Source organism: Typopeltis vanoorti, chromosome 20 (assembly GCF_054136105.1).
Source record: "Typopeltis vanoorti isolate ZY-2024b chromosome 20, IOZ_Tvanoo_1.0, whole genome shotgun sequence".
Lineage (NCBI taxonomy): Eukaryota > Metazoa > Arthropoda > Arachnida > Uropygi > Thelyphonidae > Typopeltis > Typopeltis vanoorti.
The window spans coordinates 111,394,551-111,413,087 of NC_143568.1; the positions used below are offsets into that span (position 1 = coordinate 111,394,551).

At 41.3% G+C, this 18,537-nt stretch overlaps 1 protein-coding gene across 1 annotated transcript in view; it reads left to right on the forward strand.

The window, feature by feature from the left end:
- The first annotated feature begins 5,193 nt into the window (after positions 1-5,193).
- DAT (Sodium-dependent dopamine transporter) overlaps positions 5,194-18,537 on the forward strand; it is a 61,021-nt gene continuing 47,677 nt past the window's right edge. Inside the window, exons 1-3 of the mRNA XM_090409959.1 lie at positions 5,194-5,377; positions 14,721-14,855; positions 17,636-17,972. Coding sequence (XP_090266085.1) covers positions 5,194-5,377; positions 14,721-14,855; positions 17,636-17,972 — 656 coding nt within the window. The remainder of the gene's footprint in view (positions 5,378-14,720; positions 14,856-17,635; positions 17,973-18,537) is intronic.

The window sequence follows — 18,537 nt, forward strand, 5'->3', positions numbered from 1 at the left end:
GCTGCTTGATGGCTGCAAGCCAAGATACTTTAAGGAAGTTTATTTTCGTCAATGCCGATTCGTATCAAAATCGCCTCCAAAAGTTAGATAGGACCAAAACGGCCTCACCTACCGTCTATAAAGGAATCAAAGGCGTTAGTGGGTTTGTTTTATTTATTTTTTTTATTCATTTTGGGCGCATCCAACGAGTTGATTATAATTCTCATTATTTCTTTACTGTCATCGGGGAACATTCAAAGTGGGGGATTCCCCGATTCGTTCGTCAGCTCATATATTTACGTGATATATGAATATTAATGAGATTTCTACGAAGCTAAGTCATGTGGCTGCGGTAGGCCAGTCAACCGATGCAGGGAAAATGGATGCACGGAAGAAGCCTCTTTTAAACTGGGTCGAAGTTCTTGCATGCGCAGTCGATAAACCCTCCTCCCATCTCAGACATCTTCGAGTCTCGTCTATTTCGGAGGATCCCAAGTCCTCATGCGTTCTTGAAATGAGTTGAGGCCTTCTGTTAGTAGAGCACATTTCTCGTTGTTCACTGTGTGTGTGTGTGTGTGTGTGTGGCAGTGGGATTTTTACGTTGTGTTTAGTTTAAAGAGGGAGCAGAGGCGAAAAGTACTGAAAAACTCCGTTTTTTGTGTTTGTGGCTGAAAGAGCTGAAGGTGGAAGACACTCCGCGTCTGACTTCAAACCGGAGATATTATCGGAGATATTACTTTTCATACGAGGAGAAATAAGACAGGGGTGTGTTCGGGGGGTCAGGGAAATTCACTGAATTATCGGCACTCTAAACGAGAAGAGCGATTACAGCTTAAGGTTACACCACTGGCGGACGGCTGAGAACGCCCTAGGATTGCGTTAAATGAAAAACAGAAATGGGGAAGGGGGACTCGCATCCCCAAGCCATAAATGGGATTTGAAGTTGCAGAGCAGTAGGATGAGATGGGATGGGATGGGAAGGGGTGTTTGTCCACTGCGATGAATGGCAAAAGAGGACTCCCAGTTCCGATAGGCATGTGGACAGACGACAGCTTTCTTAGTTCGGCTAAGATCCGATAAAATGCCTTCGAAAAATCAAGAGCGAGTGCACAAATTTCCCTATGGCACGTGTCGGAAAGAGAGCTTCGTGGGATGGGAGATCCGCTGTGAAAACGAGAGGGGTCGAATCTCTTTCACTTGTTTCTGGACAGTTTAGGTGCTTTTTTTTTCTTTTTTTTTTTTTGCACAAATTTCATGACCTTTTGGGGCACAACGAAGCTTCAAAAATCCCTTCATTATTATAAAAATCATGTGGATGTTAAATCCAGCGTTATTTCTAAGCCGGACAAGAAACTATAAAAGTTTCGTATGAAATTTGACCAGAGAGCTTGCGAGAATACATTTGCCGGTATTTACGAGTGGCCCTAGCCGGACCTTATAGGCGAGATGATCTGTCCCCAAGCGTCCGTAGAGAGCAAAAACCCTCTTCAATACTAAGGAACTCGAATCGTCGGAGAAGTGTATTTTCGTAAGCGAACTCTCGGTCGGTGCGTAAAATTGTTTACTGAAATAAAGTCCCTAAAATAAAAAACAAAACAAAACCAAGTCCCTTCTTTATATTTTTCTGCAAATCAGTTGGAATAGTCGGGATGTGTTGTGTATGAAAATAATTCTTTCTTTCGTTAAAATTAATTTAAAAAAATGTCTTGCACCTGGCGGTTCATTCGTGAACTGTGAATTTAAATCGAATATTAAATTCTTAAAATTTGCATGCAGCAATCCTCGCATTTCTCTCTCCGTGCGTGCGTGTGTGCACGTGCGCATACACACACACACACACACACACACACACACACACACACACACACACACACACACACACACACACACACACACACACATATATATATATATATATATATATGTATAATTTTTTTTTGGAAGAAACCTTAAGGAGCAAAAACTCTCAGCGTTGAGGAACTTGAAACGTCGGCGAGGTGTATTTTTCGTTGGGGCGTAAAAGTATTCACTGAAATGAAGGGCATCCGATTTATGAGCTTTGCGGCATGGACTAGAGTTGGTCCACTCCCTGGTGGGGATGGGGGTGAGCAGCGCACACGCCACAATGATGATGTGTTTCCTGCGTTATTAAGTTCGTTTTCTTAAGTGGCGCCTTCCCGCCCTTTGTGGCGAGGAGTCAATCGCTCCTTTCATCGGAACAAAAAGAGCTCAAAGCCACAAGGCCATTCGAATACACGAACTATCACGTGCATCCTTTTTTCTTTTTCTTTGTCACAAGGAATGGATCTTCACAAACCCCTTCATTTTTCTTTTTTCGTTTCTGAGTTCATTTACGATTTAATAAAATGTTAGTCGGTGCAGCACGTTTCAGCGACGACCTTCGTGAATATATTTCTGATGATTGGGGAAATGTCATCAATCCGTCTTCGATGCTTTCAAAATAGGATAAAATTCCACGACCTGCGTTTGCAATGACCGATGCACTGAGAAGGTATTTTACCTAGAAGACCCCCTAAGAGGTTGTGGCAAGAACAAAGATTCGCTAACTGGAGGCGTCTTCTTTGCGACAGGGCTGACACACGTGATCATAATATTTCGGACAGCATTTCATTGATGGTCGATGTCTCAAATGCCCAAATCGGTTTCTCCGAATGGATCTTCGCTCACGTAATTTTCCTGTTTGGCGCATTATTCAGATTTTTTTGGCAGTAATTAAAATTAGTTAATTTATTAAATTTCTACAATTGCTTCTGTTAATTAAAACGAAAGATTGCTGAAAATTCGAACGTAAAACTGTATTTGCTAGAAAAAAATCTGAAGTCCGTTTTTATGTTGTACTAATTGGGATTTTATAAATAACACTACGACACATTTGCAGGTTTTAATGCTTAAATTAAAAAAAAATACTCAATAAGCCGGCAAAGGTTGGTCGATTGGTAGAGCCTCTGCTACTAATGGCTCAGTTAAGTAAGTTTGAGCGCGGTTAGTAGTTGGAAGGGGGACAATCGTTCGATGCAGTCGGCACACTCTCCCTCGATGAGTCTTTGGACTCTCTGGAGGTGTCAAAATAATAATAATAATAATAATAATAACTGACCGTAATAGCTCGTATTAAAGTGAAGGTATGTTGACACAACACTCAAATTCCTTCACACCAACCCACGTCGAACACATCATAACTGAGAGTGATAGAAGGATGGTCTCCTGGCAAACAGGATTTCGGCATCGTTTCCGACATAAACGACATCGGATATCGACACGCACGCGTCTTATCTCATCCTATCAGTGGTCCTAGCAGGCACTCGAGCGCCCACGACCCTTCCAAGTAGTCTTGGACTTCAACCTCGACCGTAGGGTGGTTAGCCCCATGCTTCTCGGTGCTTGTGGGATGAACACCCCCAGGATAAACTGGGGAGAAAACCCTATACTGTCCACGCCCAAGACCGGCTAACTTGGCCATGGCTGAGAAAGATCCTTAAGTTCCTCACGTTACTGACGGGAATCGAACCCAGCACACTCCTTTCCCACTACACTCACACGTGACACGGAGCGAAAGCAAAAGTCACAGAGCTTGCTTTACGTCGAAGAGTATGAAAGAGACTCTGAGGATGCCGCAGTTAATCGTGCCGACATCTCTCGATTACCAATTGTCGATTGTTCTTATTTTGAACGTTTCGTTTTTGGAAATTGCGTGTGTTCTTTGGCTTGTTTGCCTTGCAAGATAAAAAATTCCTCCACCTCCGTACGAGACCGACCGACTTACTGAAAGGTCCTGATCGAGGTATTGCACGTCCTAGACGGGATTGGAACCCAGGTCGTTTTAACTGAACGGTATCGCCGACACAACGACGGCGGGCGAACAGTCACATAGAAAAAGAAAAGAAAAAACGTCACCTCAGATGGGATCCCCTCTGCGAAGAGGAAGACGTGAATAAAGGAACAGAATTCTGCAGGGAAATTTAATAACAGCTTTCGAAGCACCGCTGAACAATACGGGAAAGAGAAAAATAGCAGATTAACAGAAAACTTCATGCGTAACGATAAAAGGCCGTCATCAGCACCACCCACAACCAACCAACCAACCAACCAACCAACCAACCAACCATGATGACCAGGAATAAAACGGTTTTTCCTGTTGCAAATCTTACAAGCGAAGCTTTTCAACAAACGAGTCAAACACGCAAAGCAAAAAGAGACTTCGACTCGGCTTTATGAAAATAAAAGAAAAAATACGAAGGGATGTTTTATAGCTCGACTAGGCGAGGGATGCTCGTGTTTTGAACATTTAAAATCTTCAGGAGCGATCTTGGGAGAAAATGTCTTCGACATGAGAAGCCTCGACGTTGCTACTTAAAGATGCTCTGCATGTCGCGAGGCCTTCTTCTTTCATTTAGTCATCTTAACACGAAGTGGAAGCTTTTCTTTTTCAGCTTAGAGCCGCGGGAAGAAGCTGTTTTTAGATTAGCCGTGCGCACCTTAGAAAGAGTCGGAAAAAAAAAAGTCGCAATAAAAGAAGAATGTACGGGGACGAAGTCAGTCTGTCTTTTGAGCAGTGCAACACCAAGCAACCCCTTGAGAAACGAAGCTCCAGATTTCGTTCCCGAACTCATCGTTATCGTAACGGTTCGATTGCTTATCCTCAGACTCAGTCCAAATGAAGCTAATTCGCTAGATTACGATTTGAGGTCAGCCGTGTCCATGCGACCTTCGCCTGATAAACGAATCAAGTCGAAAAGTAATCTCAGTGCCGCAGTTACAACCGGATAATCGAAGTAATCGCGGACATCGTCTTGAAGTACACTTGTTAAGGTCCGTCGTCTTCGTCGTCCTTTTCTCAAAACTGTTCCGTTCCTTCATGACCTTCGTGGGTCATTCTCGGCTAATTTTCGTTCATCAAAACTCTCCCCGTCGTCTGCATTTGTTTCGGATTATTTTCTCCTTTTGATAGTGTGCAATACGCATGCGCGTATTAAGGTAGCGCGCACATCCCCAGCTTTAGCATCGCGCGATGAAAGCCGAGGGGAAGCGAGCCGTTTCGATGCACACCTCAGCCGAGAAACGGACGACCCTCGAGCAGATGCTGCTCACGTGAGACGCTTCTCGGGGAAAGCCGCGACTGCTCCTTTCGTCCTCTTTCCACGATGCGACCTGTTGACGAAGAGCCGTAATCGTTTTTGACCCTTAGAGAGAGCGATGACGACCGCGTGCACCCCGGACACCCCCGTCCCAAACAGCGGCGGAGTGCAGCTCCCTGAAGTCGAACCCGAGAGGGAAACGTGGAATAAAAAAGTCGACTTTCTTCTGTCGGTCATCGGGTTCGCCGTGGACTTGGCCAACGTGTGGAGATTCCCGTACCTCTGCTACAAGAACGGAGGAGGTGGGTGGTCCCTTTTTGCTCTTTTGAAAGGACTGCGAGTGTGTGTGTGTGTTAGTTTGGTGGGACAGCTTGCGAAAAAGTTCCTGAAGTTGCTCTTCGCGATACGCAAAAAGCCCTTCAAATCGCCCAACAAACTTATCGAAATTATGCAAATTTTGCAGCGCAGGAAATTAAAATTAAAATTTTAAAAATGTGTGACGTTCGTGTAAACTTGTTTGTGTATCTAACTGGCGAAGGAATTTTTAAAAGACAAAAAGAAAAACCACTCGAGCAAGTCAGAAGGAAGTGTGGTTTGCTCCTCTTAAGGAGTTTCGTGTCATCCCCTCGTTCTTTTTTCTGGCTACGCCGCAGGTCATTTAATTTCCTGACGCGATCTCAGCGAGAAAAAAGGTTTTTCTTTAGTTTCCCACCTACAGAGATGGATGTTGTTTGGGTTTACACTGAAGGAGTTTATTTTGCCAGAGAAACCGTCCAGTATGAAACCCAGTAACGTACCATCAACTGAATGACCCTTATAAAGGTCATTTCCTATAAGACATTCGAACCAATGTCTTTCCAAAAAAAAAAAAAAAACAGGCAAGCGCTGCCGATTATGTGATTAGTATCACTTCCCAGCCGAAGGTTCATCGTCGCGTTATGAAAAGGGTAAAAAAGATAATCGAAAGGTCAACTCAAAAACATCATCCTTAATAACTTGAAGAGTAGCGAAGTCGATGGTTTGACCGGAGATTGAAAGCGCTTGAAGTACTTTTAGCACTTTTCAATTTAAGATTTCGAAAAGCTATGGAGTGTCTATCATCGCAATGCCCGTGCAGCAGCTAAAAAGACAGGAACCTCCGTCAGGACGAACTGAGTTGAAATGTTCTCTGCAAAGTGAAGAACCCTTTGGAACGTTTGTTTAAAGTTCAATTTTTTTTTTTTTTAAGAAAAAAAATTACACTGAGAACAATTAACGACTGTGCAGCCAGACTTCTCACTTCCTCTATAAAAAAAAAAAAAAAAAAAAAGGAAAAGGTTAAGGGGTGATCGTTCATTCTTGGGGCAAAGGCACTTTTCCTAAGCTTTGATTTCGGTAATGAACGTTTCGCACTGTGAAGTTGGCTGGAATTATGCACAGGAAACGAAAGCCATGATGAAAATGTCTGTTATGGTCTACTTAATCGTGTGTGTTCTCCGGCTGGTTAGTCTCTTCAGATGAGGTGGTTGTTTGTGGGTGTTTCAGACGTTTAGAAGTTTAAACAATTTAGATTTTTGATATTTCAACATCGCCTGCTTTGGTGGACGAAACAAAAGGGATTTCAATTTCAAATATTGGATTTCAATCTTTTCTCTTGCATTTCACTGTCCGTTGCTGCGTTATTCGGATGGCAACTGAGAAGAAGGATATTCCTTGCCATCCTTTGCGAGTAGATTGGAGAGCAAGATGACTCAGTTTACATTCTTATTAAATTGGTTTGTCAATTTTTTTTCGAAAATGCAATCGGATAACTTAAAAATTAAACTTGAAGATTCGTTCAATATCCAACGCCACCGTGAAGGTCACGACTCGGTTCGCTAATTTAACTGGTATAGTTTAGAAGTGGTGGATGTCGCGTCCCCACTGCAAACAAACAAACAAACAAAAAAAAAAACGCATCCTATGCGGTCGTGTAAACTCCGTCACGCAGAATGAGGGTTCGAATTCTTTTTGTTTTGAGTAACCACGTCTGTTCACACGCAACATGAATATGAACTGCGTTACAAAATTATACGAACACCCCGTTCTTCTCTGGTTGTCTTCGTTCTAGTAACAAACTACTCAATGCGTTCCCTAAGATGGTCACACGAAAATGCAGGCTTTTATCCCGCAAATCAAAAGAACAGGCGTAATTTACAGACACAATATATTTGTCGCATAATCCCAACCAGTGGGGGCCCGTGCAGAGGTACTGCGGAACTGCAGCGCCCCCAATTTTTCTCGATATATAAATATATTTATTAATTTATTTATAGTTACTTGTAATATTTAATTTTATCATCAACAATCCTATACAATTCTCTTATTTTGTATAAAAAAATAATAAAAATCCATCTTGTAGCACTTAGGAGGACGCTAGCAGCACTGTGTTTACCACAGTGTCATACTACTACGCTCGCAAACATATGCACGTCATAGTGAGATGCGAGCTATTAGCGTAATGCGGCACTGTCCGTCGCGCAGTTCCACTGTTGTTTAAATGCAGTTTGCGCCAGTAGTAGAGTGTTCGATGGTGTTTACTCCGTCTCTTTAAATATTTGGACATTACAATTAAAGGATTTAATTGTAATCTCCAAAAATTGTAAATCCATTCCTTTAATTACAATTAAAGGAATGGATTTACCACGTCCGCTTCTGTCGGTCGGATGGTGGTTCGTGCAAGTGGTAGTTAAAATAAGGGCGTCAGTGACCAACTTTCCTTTTGAATGCCTGCCCGGGAGGGAGGGAGGGAGAATGACCAAAGGCGTGTTTGAGTTGGGGACACAAGCGTGTGCACACTTATCGCGACATAACGCATGGGTACCCAGTGGCGAACAAACTAATCCGAAGAAGCCGAATTTTCATCAACGTTTTGGTTTGGCTTTTGTTTCATTTTACATTTTAATTTTGGTTTCCAATTTTGGTTTGAGTGCTGCGTGTTTTAACTGTCTCTACGATGTTTACTAATAGTGTCGTGCGTTTTTAAGAGTGTAAACAAATTGACATTCATAAATTTACAGTGTTTTATTCATTTTGTGGAGTATGAAATGGAACCATCGCACAAAAGAAAAGCGTTTTAAGATAAGTACTCTATCTCAGCACACCTTCCTGACTCAAAGACAAATTGCCAACGAGTGTGGTGTTGCTTTGGGTTCTGTTAATGCGATTTTAAAGTGGTTTATGGAGACAGGTATCTTTTCTCCTGACAGAAAACGAAAATGTGGGCGAAAAAGGAAAACTACACTAACTCAAGATCGTTTACTAGTTTGCAGAAGAAAATCTTCGGTTCATTTGGCTGACTTAAATAGACCTGGAAGCTACTGAAATTAATGTTTCTGACATGACAGTCCGAAGAAGGTTGTAGGAAGCAGGCAGGACTGCCCACAGACCAAAAGAAACAACTGTTGACGAAGGCCAGGCAGATAAAGAGGATCCAGTGGGCTTCTTCTACTTGAGAAGTAGAAGAAGGTCGTATTCTCAGATGAGAGCCATTTCTTTGTCCAAGGAGAGCGAGCGCCCTATGTTGTTCTCAAATCAGTGCGGAGGAGACTTCTCCCGCCCACCTTCAACAAGCTCCTAAACACCCACCCAGCGAAACAGATGTTCTGGGAATGGTTTACATTATGATGAAAAGTGATCGACACACGAATGTTGGAGAAAAGAGTGGTTCCACAGATTCAGAAATACAAAGAACACATCTTCCAACAGGACCTCGCTCGATGCTCCAAGGTTAAAAAAAAAAAAAAATTGTGAAAGAGTTCCTCAAAAATCCCAACATCCAATTGCTTCAGTGGCCAGCTAGCTAACACTCCTGACATTAACCCAATGGAAAATTTGTGGGCGTAGTGAAAAAACGCACTCGGGAAATTAGATTGCGATACAAAAGATAACTTAATACAATCCTTTACAAAAGAATGGTTTCGAGATGCAGAAATAATAAAAACATCTATGCTGGTAGAATGGATGCCTCAGCGAGTTAATGAACTTATTAGGAACTGAGGAGCACATAAATTATTAGGGAAAGTTGGAGTTCAATTTTTGTATTTATTTTCTTGCGAACTTAAAGTTTTTCTTTAAAATGTGAATATTCGGATTAATTTGTTCGCTCGTGTATATGTGTATATATTTCTCTCTATCACCCCCCCCCCTACACACACACAAGCTTTCTTTCTTCTCCAGAATCTCAAAATCCACACTATTCGGATTGGAATTCCATTCAGAGTGCAACAAGTTGAAAAGTTCTAATCTAGCTTGAGGAACTTCCCAATTCCGTGCTCATCGTAAGAGGACTTCATCCGTGTTGTTTCCTAGTAGTATTCTTCTATGATACTATTCCGTACAGCACCGCCATCTTGCGGAGGTATACGGAATTACTGATCCAGATATACCGCATAATTTGGACAAAGGGATTGGTTTGCGGTTTTTTTCAATTGGGATTGTTCAACCATAAACAGAAAGCCGAAAAGACAGAACAATCGATTATCAGTTGGATTTTAATAGTTCTTGCGAAATAACTTCATCGTTATCATCATCATCATCAGACCTCCATGGAGTCAAAAGACTCATCGCGGGAGGTCCTACTGTCACACACACACACACACACACACGCACGGGTTTATCATAACCCGACTTAAAAATGGTCACCGCCTGCGCACCCACAACACTCTCAGCTAATGCATTCCAATCACTCTTCGTGCAAAAAATCGACTCTTCACACCCACGTCCAGGGATGGCCTCTCCTTCTCCCCCTGGTCTATGAAAAATCTCATCCAAAGACCAGAAACCAACTTAGCCAATCGTCTCTGGACCCTCTCCAACATCTCATCGTCCCTTTGAAAATCTGGCGACCGAATTTTTGCACAGGAATCCATATGCGGCCTGATCAAAGTCTTGAACGATGGAATCCCAACATTTTCAAATGAAAATAAAACAAGGAGCTCCATTAATAAGTGTAAACCTTGCTTATGTATCGTACAGCTTTTAGAAGTTCGGGAGATAAGAAGAGATGTCTTTCCCTGAGATATGAGAAGTTGTGTCCGCAATACTGAAATCGAGTCAAAGTCGAAGTTTCCTGTTGCAGATTTTATTCGCAACAGGAAAACGTTTTCTTTCTATTGCCTCTTAACCATTCAAAAAACAGAAAGTATAAATATGATAATAATTCGGAAAACTGAGTGGCAAAGTGACGTCAACGGAGGTCACTAATAAACTCATTATCATCACGTGTCTGCTGTGACCTTCGTGAGCTTGACTGCTGCATTGTGTGCCCTCTTTTGAATGCCAAAGTATTGCGTCAGCTGTTGCTGCGATAATTTCTCCGCTTCGTAAGTGTCTTCGAGTTCTTCCTAAACACGTCCTAACAGCCGTTTTGTGTTTCTTGCTTTGATGAGGTTAATTCGTGGAAGCCCGCAACGGTTACACGCCAAGTCATTAGTTTTATTAAACAAAAAGCTGACTTAATGTGACACGTGCTTCGATCTCGTTCTGGCTGATGGCAGCGGATTAAACCAGCATCTTCTTTTTTTGAAAGGGGAAAAAAGCCCTTCGCAACGTTCCTGTGTATTCCGACGAACACTGTTTGTCCTTGAGGGGACCGATATTTCGAATTTGAACCGCACGTCCCCCCGGGGGTGGAGTCGGAGTAGCGACCCATCACGCTTATGAGGTCGACAAGACACCTTTTCCATTTTGAAAATTGGACAGCCGCATCGCTTCCTAGGGGAACGTTCCCTGGAAAGACTCCTCCTCGGTTCGCCTAACAACTCGGCAGCGTTATGGAACACCTTTCATTGTGTGGGCAATCACGAGGCGCGTGCTTGTAATCGCGACCCTGACAGGAGCTGATCGATAGAGCCTTTTGGCGGTTTTCGCTTTCTTCGCAACAGTCGCCTCACTTCTTTGCTCGCGCGAGCCACGCCTCGCTAAACTCAAACAATCTGCGCCTTTGTGTGACGTCAGAGTTATGGGCTCGCGATTACTTGGGATTAAAAGCGATTATTAGACATTCATTTTTTATAATCTTCTTACCTCTTCTAAGTTTTAGTAAAACTGTAGAACAAACGATAAAATCTGTGGCACGTTCTGTTGAGGACCCTTCCCAAGAATGACTGATTACCTGGAAGTTGAAGCCCATTTTGAGCTATCTCAAGCGTAGAGTAGTTTATTTGCAATTTTCACAAGATCTGAGGATTCATCCTGCACATGCGCATCTCTAGTGCACGAATTCCATTAATGCTTGCATTATTTTAAGGTAGGATCTCCTTCGTAAGTCTTTGGTGGTGAGGAGAAAGAAGACCGTAATAGTCGGAAGAAGCATCCAAGAATATTTTACCTAACAAAAGACGCTGCTGTCGTTTATCAAAAAAAAAAAAAAAATCTTACATTGCTGTGCAGCAGTGTTTCTCAACGTGGGGCGTACGCCCCACAGGAGGGACAATCTGAATAATTTGAAAATGTACCTATTTATACATATTTCTATTATACTCTTTCAGAACTTGTCTGACTATCATGCTAGAGGGGGGCATCAAAATCTTTGAGACGTTGTGGTGGGGTATGATCCAAAAAACGTTGAGAAACACTGCTCTATAGGAAAGAAATTTGAGTCTTACACATGAGACATCTTAGGATTTTTAAGTTCTTATTTGATTTTAAAAAATAAAAAATCTGTACATTTTTATTGGTGCAGCGTTTTGCCACTTTGGGAAAAAAATTTCGGGAAAAACTTGTCAAAATTTTTGTCTCACTCAACAGCGCTCACTAATGGGGAAGTGGGGCGGGGTGTCCCTTCTTCATACGCTCGTCATGAACATTTCCCCATAAACGTCCAGATTAATGACAACAACACCAACATATCGTTTTAGTTAAATCTAAATCGAATTGAGTTTCTTTACATTTCGCATTCAATAATAAGAACATTAATTGTCATCACCGTATACTCCGTTAATGGATGAAGAGAAAATAAGCAAGGTGTAGAATCCCTTTCTCCCCTTGCTGAGGGAAATATGCTTCTTAGGGCAGAAGCAAAACTTTTCGGAATTATCAAAAAACAAACAACATTGAGAGAGGTTAAAGAACTCAAGAGAGAGAGAATCAGGTTTCTGCAGTATAACATCGTAGGAGCGATTAAATGATAGAAAGTGAAAATATCATGTTGAAAGAGACGCGAGTGAGTTTTGTTTGGTCATAAAAGGTGAAACGCATTAATTGCATATCACCACTGATGTGAACATTCCAGGAACTTCAAACAGAAGTTCGAGTTCATACCGGGAGAAACAGCGCCAGACTGTTCTACTCCACCAGAGTGAGCAGTTGGGATGGCGCAAATCAGATTCGGAGAAATCAGAACATGCCGAAGAGCAACAGAACGGAGAATGAAAAAAATAAAAAAAAATGAAAAAAAGGTAAAAATTCAGATGTCAGACAGATCACAAAAGTCAAATGCAGCGGAATTGAGATTGCAAGATGAAAGATGGACAGTCCCTACTACACTTTGGATTTCCATAGAAAGAAAGAAAGAGATGCAGAGGACGATAGATCAAGTAGGAGAGGAGATCATACAGAGCAGGAAATAAATGTTGCTGTTACTGCTTTTCCAAACAGTAACAGCAACTCATACCAACAATAAATTGAGCGTAAGCTACTCACGGCATCTGTCGCCACCCACATTGCCCATCCGATTGGAAAAGAATGGAGCATCATCAGGCAATCTACAGACCAGTCACCACACTGTTTATATGAATGTGGTCTGCGCTGTCCATTGCCGTGTTAATGTGTAGTTTATATGTAAATGCCCTTTGTAGGAACCGAGATGAGATCGTTCGTAATGTTAACGCCCTTTTAATTCGAACAGAATCGTCCATTGACTTCTGGTCGATTCTGTTCAATTGCAGAAACTTCTGTCGCTCTCTTCCAAACACAGTTTGGTCTCTTCTTGGTTCCGCGGGTCTTCTTCCGTGCGTGATGAAGCGATGTTCTCAAGTTTTCATTGGCTGATAATGTCGTCAATCTTTTGCAGTGTCAAGAATGAACGGCCATTTAATGCATCCTACGATCACACCTCTTTCGAATCCGGTCGGTTCTCGACATGCCGTTGGCGTACACAAGATGTACGCGCTGCTCTATGATGATGCCTTTTCTGCACGTGGCAATGTCCTTCGGAGGGACGCAGAGAAACTGGATCAGCGCTTTTTAGTCAGTCTCGAAAGAAACGAAAACTGTGTGGAGCAGAACAGACTCGCTGCTCAGAAGAACACGCGCTGTTAGACACAACCCGCTCTGCAGACAGGATTAATCTCCTTATCAGAGCATTAATTACGTTTCTAAGACGTTACTTAGTTGTAACGTCACGTGTCATGTGTTAAGAAGTCACGTGACATGCTAGGCCAGGTAAGTGGTCTCACTTGTCACGAAGTTTGTCGAAAGAACAAATCTCGTGAAGTTTTCGAGAAAACTCAAGAATGCTAAGCTGTGAAAGTTGGAATGAATTTTTCTTTTTTCAAAATAATAATTACGGCATTACAAGTTTAGTTACAACAATTATTTTGTGGTTGCTTTTATGAGCACTGATTTTAATGCCCAATTAGAATTAAAAAATTTTATTTTTTAATTCTTCAGAATTAATAAAAATTATTAAATAAAAACGACTGTGCGGAACCAATTGAAAAAGAGTGAAAATCTCTGTTAATAACGTACAGTCTTTTTTTTTTTATCCTTTTTGAATTGTTTCTGCAGCAGGGCCGCCGAGAGGGGGTGACATCTGAGACTCTTGTCGCGGGCCTGGCATCGAAAAGGGCCCGACCGTCGGGCCCCGACGTGTCACATAATTGTGTTTATAATGCATGGTTTTAATTCTCGTAATAATACAACTATGATAAAGGCATATCGAGAATGAAACTGTGTTTTGTTTTAGACAGACGGCTACGCTCTTAGTGTCTTCGGAAGACACTGATTCTCTCTGCCCGGATCGCTGTAGTTATAGCAGCTGATGACGTCAATAGGCGTTCGTGAAAGGTTGTTGCAGTCGGCTGCGCTAGCGCTAGCTAGTAATTGCATTCACGGTTATGTTTCCTACGAGAACGCTTCATTCTTGTTAGTATTTTGATAGACGAAGGTTTTGTGATTGTTTGGAAAGTGTGCAACTGTATAGTGTAGGCTGTGCGCTGAAAAAATAAAAATAAGTATTCTTATTAATTTGATTTTTTAATTATTAAAATTATATTTTTAATAATAAAAATTTGACCAACAGATATGTATCATCATAAATCTCGAAATCAAAAACGAAAAGAGAAACTTGTGGTCCATGCCCCACTTAAAAAAGTGGGGCCTACCACAGACTTGTCACGGGCCCGAAAATTTCTCTCGGCGGCCCTGATCACTAGCGCAGTTCAACAATTATGTTGCAACTAGGCCAGAAAGATATTCATTCGTTTAATTACGGAAGGATTTTTTTTTTAAAGTCCTTGTTCCATTGAACTTCTTGGTGGCTTGTACTTTTTAGAAGCTTTGTGGAGAAGATCGACAGAAGATGGACACACGTAGAGGTTTATTGAACTACCCACGGACATAAAAAGCCACTTCGATATGGAAATCGGTTATGTTTGTGTCCTGAAACGTGTCTTATTTTTACAGGAGCTTTCCTTATTCCATATGTGATCATGCTGGCAGTCGGAGGCATCCCCTTGTTTTTCATGGAACTCGCCCTTGGCCAGTATAACAGAAAAGGTGCCATCACGTGCTGGGGAAGGCTGGTCCCGCTGTTTAAAGGTGAGAGCCATTCTTATTTCAAATCGAAATTAAGTAAGCAAAACTGAAAATAATGGAGTGCAGTAATGTTTTTCTTATAAATAAATCGCCATTTTTAATTGATTATTCCTACACATTACAGTTATCGTTTACATAACGAATCCTCGTCTTCAGAACATTTCCATTACATCCTTTTCTTTTTATTGCCTAGTTTTTATAAACGTATTTTCTTTACGTAAATAGACTAATAATAAATAAGATTTAATGCCTGAAATTAAAAAAAATTAAATTAGTTTAATAGCCACAAGAATAATCGTTTTATCATTAATACTACGGATAAAATACATTAATTGGGCTTGTTTTGGGACATAGAATTCCTCAAATGGCGATCTTTCTGGTACATCTGGTTGAAATTAACAAGAGCGACACTCAGTGATATTCGTTGGAAAATTATTTAGAATCGTTAAGTGCAATTTTTTTTTTTAAAATTAAAACTTTAAATGTCACGCATTTGAATGTACCCTTTTGGAATTTATAAATGTGATTTTGAAATGTAGTAAATTTGACTTTTAGAAACACTGTCCGCGATAATTTATACACTTCGGTTTCAGAATTATGCCGATTGCTTCGGTTTATGTCGCAGACGAAAGTGTCATAGTCGAAAAATGATATTCGGGTATCAACTACAGAACTGCAGCGATCGTTGCAAAATGTACATAATGCTGCGCTTCAAATTATATAAAAATATACTCATTAAAAATACGACAATATTGCAATAAAATCTTAAAACTTAGAAGAAAATAAATTAAATAAAGCCGCTATTTTTAAAATATGAGATCTTGAATTAATCTTGACAAGATTAAATTTTGATCTGTACGATGAAATTTCATTAAAGTACGGCTTAACAAACGCTATCTAAAGTAACAGATGGCGCTTAATGTAAATCACTGAACTGACAATAATTACAATGACGCATTATAGGGTTTTCTATGGCACCAGTGCATGTTTGTCTCATTATGAGGAAACGGTTTATTTTTAAAAAAGAAAACATTTTCTTAACGGAAAAAAAAAAAAAAGTGAAGCTCAGAATAAATTGCTATCCCTTCATGAAAGGTAATTCTTACACATTCTCTCAGTCATGCATTTTCACTTCAACTCGCTAATGACACATGCAGGAACACTTTACGTCCACCCCTATACGAGCATCGCCTTTGTTTCCAGATAGGGACAAAAGAATCGAGGCTAATTACCAGACTTTTTTGGCTTTTTATCTTCCAATTCCAGGAGAGACCCTCTCACCCCTCCTGGCGTCTTGTTAGTCAGCTGATTGACTACCCCACATAAACCGTGTCACCTTCTCAGCATTAAGAAAACTGACGCAAGCTTATTAATTATTTCTATGGTTCGCCGAGTTAATCCTGCCTCTCTTTACCCAGATTACGAGCCCGGGATTAACAAAGGTGATCTGCAACCGTATCTCCAGCACTGCAGAAACGAGGAAGTTCGGCGCTAGCTTAATACGAACTATTTGATCTTCCAGTGCACTTCGAGAACATTCGCGTAGCAATAGAAATTAGTATTTATTGCTGGGTGGGTTGCACTGGGATTCATCAAAGGCTTCAATCTAGAGAGCAATTTACCTATAAAGCCTTGAATTTTCCTGACATATTCAGCTGAGGAGGTTATCTCGACTGGGTTTCAGAGAAAAATAATTAGCGAAGTTTTATCATAAAAAAAGGGGGAAAAAAGAAAAACGAACTCTAGCCTTAGGTAGGCGATTTATCAAGTCAAATGCTGGCTTCGTTTTCGATCTATCACCTAAGATTTTTGAAGTAAAATCCAGAAGCCAACCAGTAGATTTATTAGAATACCTCTTCGTTGGAGAAAGAGTCGCGATCCAAGCTAAGCAGTCAAATGAATGTTTACTTTATTTATTGAAAGTGAAGGAGCGATGCCGAACGAGCCTGCTGGTTTGAAAAATTCGGAGTGCATTCCTTTCATAGGTGGTTCTGTAGCCACGATGAGTCCAAGGCTGTGTTCCCCCACATTCCGTTCAATGTTTTGGAATAATCCCCGAAACATTCAGAAAAGCCCGTGCTTTAAATAATTTAGAGGCATTTAATCGCTTCATTAAGCACACAATTTTCGCTCATTTTATTTCTAATGGCGAATGCGAAACGTGTGCTAAATCGACAGCTTACACGTCAGCGATCTTGCGACCGGAGGAGTGAAATACGCCCAAAGCATTCTTATCGATTTCGGCCCCAAACGGGAAGTTTTATCACAGCGAGTCAAGCCGAGAGCACATCCAACGAATATTCCTTGATGGACTTTCGTCAAATATTTTTAAGTCAACGCAAAGTCAAAAGAGGTTTCTTTCTTGCCCATTACCTTTCCGAAGGGGGGGCATTTTAGCTAAATAAGCAAGCTTGGATTTTGCTGAGGTGTGTAAGCAAATGCAGGTTTTCTTTAATGCTGCCTAAAGATGTGCTTTGAGCGCAACTCGCAAGAGAGAGAGATGGGGGGGGGGGAGCTTCATTATCATTACAGTCTAAGGGCAAATTTAACGCAGGCTATTCTCACTAATGTGTAGCTAACAGAAGCTGAAAATGAGCTGGCAAGCAAAGCGGAATTTTTCTCACTACTCTCGCGACAAGTTCGCGATGGTGATGTCGTTATTCTGAGAACGGTTCCCTAGCATAAATCGCGTGAGTTGCTACATAATTAAGAGCTGTTAGAAACGACTAAAGCACTTCTCTTTTGTGGTCTCCCTTTATTTTTATTTATTTTTATTTTTTCAGGTGTGGGATATGCCGTGGTATTGATTGCCTTTTACGTCGATTTCTACTACAACATCATCATCGCTTGGGCCCTGTACTTCTTCCTGGCTTCGTTCACCTCTCGTCTCCCGTGGGCCAGTTGCAACAACGCGTGGAACACCCCTGACTGCGTGGAAGTGGACTCCAGCAACGACAACTTCGCCAATGCGTCCGCTTTCTTTAACACGAGCGGTCAGAGCTCCGAACACGTGTTGCCGAAAGGAGGAAGTTCTACAGAATTCAACTTAACTCAGGAATTCAATCTCACCCTAAGGAAAGTGGACCACCACAAGAGTTCTCCAGCCTCCGAGTACTTCAAGTAAGGAGTTTTCGATATACCACTTCCTTCTCTCTCTCTCCCTTCATTCTACAATCGTCAGTTTTAACATTTGTTTTTTCATTCCTCCCCACTCATGAAAGCAGTACACTTAGAGTATCACGGAAACCGGATCAGGGTGGTTACTGATTTCCTAATTATTGAAAACTGATTCTGCGATTGACGAACCGCATTATTATCAAAATAAAAAATAAAGTTATATCATTTTAAGTAAATTGCTTTAATTTTTTTATTTCTTACGAATATAATCTGATAAAACAGAAAAAAAGAAGTTATTTTTTATTTCATTCCAATATGTGTAGCTCAGTCGAAGTGACGCTTCGACTGAGCTACACTTCTTTTTCTTCGACTGGTTCCCGAGTAAGTCGATCTCTTGCATGGGAAAGCAGGTTTTTTCTCCCGTAAACTCGGGATTTTCGTCCCGTAAACTTAACCAAATCGACCGTAGAACCCACATTATTTCCGACAGTAACATTTTTTGCCAGCAAAGGTTGGTCGATTGGTAGAGCCTCTGCTACTAATGGCTCAGTTAAGTAAGCTTGAGCGC